Here is a 6,368-nt window from a genome sequence, read left to right as displayed (position 1 = left end):
CGGACTTATGGACTGTACCATCTTCTTATTTAAACAAGGTTCACTGAGAGATGCACTTTCACAAATATCTGATAACAAACAAAACAGCAAACATCACTCATAAAACACGTTTACTGATATATGATAAAACTATGTGCAAATAGCCGATGAAAAATAGTCAGGTGTCTGATATGACAGATAATACCTGTTTTTCGACAGTGCCACCCCCGTGTTTCCGTCCGATGGTATCGTCCGGCAGGAGAGACTGCCATTTTGCACAGTGACAGCTTGCTAAAATTTTTAAAGTGTTACACCATTACTTATTTACACCTGTAGTTGAGAATTATTGTCATCAAGTACAGTATATTTCATACTGTAAGCAGACGTCCAAGTCGGCATTTTGTTTTTAAGCACACGTCAAGTTAATTGTGGCGTAAAAACACGGGTAAGTTGGTCCTTAAGTTAGCACACGCTGTAATATCCAGCTAATGTTACCATAACAGACCCATGATGCTGCAGGTATGGGCTGTGTGGGCTTTAACTACCTCTGCAGGCTGTTAAAAACTACAAACATCTAAGCAGAATGTTAGAGTTTGAAGGTGCGTTTGTGGTGGTTAAATGTAAGTGACATGTTATGACAGAATTTGTGTGTTTAATGTAAGTTTGAGGTCCCACTGGTCAGTAACAACACCAGGCCTTACTGTAGAAATGTCAAAGTACATGAGATTAACAGTCATTTTAGTGTACGTATAACAAACGTCATGTCACACTGAAGCTCAAAATGGATAAATAAGTAAGAATTATAAAAGAAATGAACGCTTTAAGTTCATGAGAATCATTGCATGTTAAATCCCCCTTCACTTAACAACAAATATGTGTATTTCACTGTAGAAATGATGAAGCTGCAGACACTTAATCTGTCAATGTTTGCAAACTTGTGCATGTTGAATTGTGGTATAATGGATGATTTGGAGCTATCAATACATGATCAATACTCGTATACTGATACTAAAGTCTGTCCAAGACCTAAGAAACAAACTATTCATAGATTGTGTGTTTTGAAAGAGGAAGGAAGGGGGGAACATATACAAGGTAAAATGAACTGTATCTGACAAATTAGTGTCAGAGGGAGTATTTTTATTATGTCTGAATAATGTCATCTTTTTGAGAAGGAATAAAGCTGGTCTTTGCATTTACCATCGAGCTGTATGGACTGACAGAAATGTGTGGGTTTGTATTTAACCACTGAAGTACTAGAGGATATACCAGTTCAGATTTCAGTTAGGTAAAATGGCAATCAGTATGCAGGTTGCAAAGTATGTGCACGTAATAAGTGTAAAAATGACAATTAGATTATACTGTGACTTACAATACTTTCACATCACATGCTATAACGTGCTAAGCCATATCTTTTTACAATATAAATTTAAGGCAGTAGTATAAGTATTATTAATATTAAATCTTTGGCTGTGGAGCTGCTCATCTCATGTCCCTGCAGATACTGCCTGTTGTCATATCTCAGTGCGATAGTATTGACAGTAATTTTACAACCACTATCAGCAGATAAGACATGGGAAAATATTACCAATTTAAATGACTCGACTAATTGATAATTTATTGACATATCAGCAACTGTAGTACTTTATTTTAGATGTCTACCTGCAGAGGAAATCATCTGTCTAATCATCTAGCTTCAGATAGTTATTGTTGCACTTGGGAACCTCTGCTCTTATCGTTGGACATATTTGTGAATGGTGTTATCAGCTATCCTATGTTGACAGATTACTAAAAGCGAAACTACTACTGACTGCTATGTGCTATCAATAGTTTTATGTTTTTATGAACAGTAGAATTGATCAAAGTTTAGATATGAGATGGTTTGACGTGGAAGAATGAAAAATGCTTGTTTTTGACAAAACGCCCATTCACTTGTAAAACCTGTGTTTAATAGATTGTTTAATATGCTTATTTGGTATATATATATTTGTCCTAGTCATAATTTGTTTCCTGCCTCTTTCATTATACTTGCACGGAGCAACTGTAACACACAGTAATTTCCCCTGGGATTATGAAAGTATTCTGATTCTGAAAAGTGTCAGTTTAAGAAAGATTACCAGCACGGGTGTCTTTATTAGTTCCTTTAAATTTTATTTTATTGACATGTCAAGTGTCTTCGTCAGTGACACCACCTTTAGCTCCGCCCAGGGTTATACTAATATTTAGTAATAGCGTTCTTACCAGCAATAAACAAAAGTACTGGTTTTTTTTCTAACCACATCATTTCTTATTACACTAAGATGAAGTTTAACATTGTGAGGGATTTAATATCCCAGGATGTTTTTTTTATATTACTGTTGACATTTTTTTTTTTAATTCCAAAGATATCAGGATGATTGGAATCTGTTTGTCACACTGTCTCCAGCAGTGTTGTTGTGTATGAAAGCATGTCAAAAATGTAGACTATATAAAGATGGACTCTGCCACACCATTTCCTCCAGCTGTGTAAAATTAAACCCAAACTTTGGCAGTCACGGAGGCAGCCATGTTAAACCTGGGTGGCACAGTTTGGAGCCCCTGTCCTGCCTGAGTGATGGGTTCATGGCTGTGAATCTGATGGATATTGGACAGTGATCAGCCAGTACAGCTGTCACCTGTTTTTATAATGACAAGTTCAGGTTATAATCACTCTTCAAAGCCCCAGAGTACATGCTAGTATACTGGTGTTTATTCATTGCTACTTGAAATGTGTAGATTTCTATGTATTTGTAATCACTTTTTGTTGTTTCCATCTCTGTGTTTCCATATTTTAGAGTTGAAGTGCAAGGCTCTGGATGGATAGTCTGGACCCTGAAACACTATATGTGTCTCCAGATCAGACTGGACAAAGCCCCGACCCCCTTCCTACTGTGGAGGTTCCCAGCTTGGCCTTGGGGGGGTAAGGACCCATCAGTTTTACTCAGTTCAATGAGAGGAGTTGGTTTTAGGCTCAGACACCATGTAAATAATAAATGTTCACTGACGGCTTTGGAAAAGTGATCCAGTCAGTCACGTGACCTGAAATCAACCTGAAACAGTGCAGACGTGCACTGAGCACTGTGTGCAGCGTTTGTTCATTTCCTGTTTCAGGGGTTTCTCCAAGCCCCGCCCCTTTAGGGAGTCAAGTGGCAGATTCTGTCCCATTAATTTCAATATGAAAAGTGAACATGACTGACAGATTTAGATTTGTTTTTTTCACTCTGATATTCTCATTTTCCACAAGCCACATGTCTTCTGAACATTATTACATTAAAATGACAATCTTAAGCCTTGGATGTATGAGTGTGTGGACCCTACACTCTTTCACGAGTGGGTCAAAAATGACCTGTGTCGTTTTTTGATTTGTTTTATGTGTGTTTTTATGTCACTTTTGTCATTTTGTCATGTTAAAAATATACATTTGTATTATATTTTGGTAAAAATGATTTCATGTTTGAAATGTTTTTTTAGTTTCTTTTTTTTTTTTACACTTTTAACAATTTTAAGATTTTTTTTTTTTATATTTGGAAAATTAGAATGTAATATACAGCATATAACAGCAATAGAACAATGCCAACACCCATTTTGTGAGTGAGTCGTTTGGTTTTGCTGTAGAATGAATCAAAGGTTCAGATGTAATTATATTGTAAATAAATGTGGGTCATTTTGACCCACCTATGGAAGCTGGGGTAGTAATACAAAAACTACATTGTCTTAAAATCTATCAAATATAAGTTAAACATTTAAATGGCAGGATGTCAGTAGCATGCATTTTGATGTATACCTGGAATATGAAATCATAACAACTTTTCATCTCAAAGATATTGTACGTAAACAACCTCAAAGGGTCATTTTGAGCCACTTATAAAAACTGATGGGAAAATAAAGCAAATGGTAATTATGGTAAAAGCACCAGTCATATGCATCAAATGGCTACTAATAGAATAATTTTTATTCAGAACCTTCTTATATAAATCAGTATGATTAGTGTTTGTATTGTGTATTTTCAGTCTTTATGGATTTATTAGTTTATTGTCATTTTTATGGTTCAAATAAAAAATGATATTGTCTTCACACATCTACCATGAATAGTTAGTTTACAAATAGAAAAAAAATAATGATAAAAACCTAAATAACCAAGTTAATAAGTGAAAATTAGACAAAATCATGCCAATATTAATCAGAATAAATAAATAAATCAGTAAATTCAATTAAGTTTTAGCCATAAATCTTCTTAGAGGTCTTTTTTTACAGTTCATACTCTCTGGTTCAGTAGTCTGACCTCTGTTAAAGTCCTAGTCCCGGTCCTAGTCCCGGTCCTAGTCCTGGTTCTAGTCCTGGTTCTCATATTCCTGTATCTCTCCCTGATGTATGAGGGTGGTGATGCCCTAGAAGGGGTGAGTTGGGTCCTTCAGGATGCCGTACTCGCCACTGGTTCTCATGTTTTTTAATAAAAACCCACAGTAAATGAATGCAGATGAATAGAGTATGTGAAGCCGCCCCTGTTCTGTGGATCAATAATGTGGTAAAAAGAGTTTACTGTGAAACTTTCCTTTGGGCAGATTGTGTTTCAGAAACAGTGTTGGGATACATATCATCAAACCATCACTACAAACAGCTGCTTGTAGTAAAACCACACACTTTGGGAGATGCTGGAAATTTGTTTATACATATAGTGTATATATATATATATATATATATATATATATATATATATATATATATATATATAGCTTCTTTAATTATATAAAATTACACTGAGATATTAATAATCGAGGATGTTAAAACCATTTTAGTTCATTTTAGTTCCACATCCAGAACAATTCGATCTCAAGTGCATTAGATCATGAAAATACTATGATAATAACCTATAAATAATGACAACTCCAAATATTTCTTAGTATAAAAATGTAAAATTACAAGAAAACTTTCACATTTAGAAACTATCCTTTCACAAAAAATTTGAATAAAATGAACAAATATAAACAGCCTGAAATGTCTTAATAGAAGTCAGTGTAATTGTACCAATATTCTGTCTGTTACTGAATGTTTTGTGTATTTGTAGATCAACTGTGGTCTGTAAGTTGTAATAATGCACATGTGTAAATGATAAACTGAGGCTGAATATTTTTAAAATTGCACTTAGATTTCTTAAGACATTTCAGGTTGTTCATTTTATTTACATTTTTAATGAAACTTTGTAGATGTAAACATATTCATAATGTAATTTTTTCACAGCTATTATTTTACTAGTTTACTAGTACTAGAATGTGACCCCTGAACTAAAATAAGTTTGACACCCCTGCTTTACTCCATATAGTGTATGTATGTATGTATATATATCTATATATATCTATATCTATATCTATCTATCTATCTATCTATCTATCTATCTATCTATATATATATATATATATATACATATATATATATATATATATTTTTTTTTTTTTTTTTTTTTTTTTGTAGTGTTGATCATTTATTTCCTGCTACTTTAATTATATAAAATTACACTCAAGATATTAACAATCAAGGATGTTAAAATCATTTTAGTTCAGGTTCCACATCCAGAACAATTCGATCTCAAGCGCATTAGATCAGTAAAATACTATCATAATAACCTATAAATAATTACAACTCCAAATATTTCTTAGTATAAAAATGTAAAATTACATGAAAACCTTTACATTTTGAAACTGTCCTTTCACAAAAAATTAAAAATATAAACAAATATGAACAACCTGAAATGTCTTAATGGAAGTCAGTGTAATAGTACCAATATTCGGTCTGTTACTGAATATTTTGTTTATTTGTAGATCCACTGTGATTTGTCTGTTATAACCATGCTCATGTATAAATGATAACCTGAGGCTTAATATTGTTAAGATTGCACTAAAAGACATTTCAAGTTGTTCATGTTATTCACATTTTTGTAGATGTGAACATATTCATAATGTCATTTTTTCACTGCTATTATTCTACTAGTTTACTCGTACTAGAATGTGGCCCCTGAACGAAAATGAGTTTGACACCCCCGCTACCCAGACTATCTCTCAACCACCTACTGTACAATTAATATTGACTACTTCTGTGCAATATCATATCATTCTGACCACAATACTGTGTAATTTTCAATACTTCGTACTGTATATATAACTTATTTTAACTATGTTATCTCAGGATACATTTATTTTTTATTATTGAAACCTATCGGTTTTTATTCTATGCATATTTTTGCACTGAAAGGAGCTGCTTCTTAAATCTCTTTGTACATGTGTGTAGTGAAAATAAAGGCTTTCTTTTCTATTCTATTCTATTCCATTCTATAGCCCATATAGTGTATGTATTAGGGATGTAACGATTACCGGTATAAT

At 33.3% G+C, this 6,368-nt stretch overlaps 1 protein-coding gene across 7 annotated transcripts in view; it reads left to right on the top strand.

Moving 5' to 3' along the window:
* The first annotated feature begins 226 nt into the window (after positions 1–226).
* LOC115412421 (CUGBP Elav-like family member 1) overlaps positions 227–6,368 on the top strand; it is a 44,618-nt gene continuing 38,476 nt past the window's right edge. For all 7 annotated transcript variants that reach the window (XM_030124945.1, XM_030124989.1, XM_030124967.1 and 4 more), the window contains exons 1-2: positions 227–424; positions 2,790–2,914. In XM_030124945.1, the coding sequence (XP_029980805.1) occupies positions 2,811–2,914 (104 nt within the window). In that variant the 5' untranslated portion in view covers positions 227–424; positions 2,790–2,810. The remainder of the gene's footprint in view (positions 425–2,789; positions 2,915–6,368) is intronic.

The sequence above is a fragment of the Sphaeramia orbicularis genome, chromosome 3, assembly GCF_902148855.1.
Source record: "Sphaeramia orbicularis chromosome 3, fSphaOr1.1, whole genome shotgun sequence".
NCBI lineage: Eukaryota > Metazoa > Chordata > Actinopteri > Kurtiformes > Apogonidae > Sphaeramia > Sphaeramia orbicularis.
The sequence above is the reverse complement of the archived record's forward strand: the minus strand, read 5'-3'. Positions and strand labels throughout refer to the sequence as shown.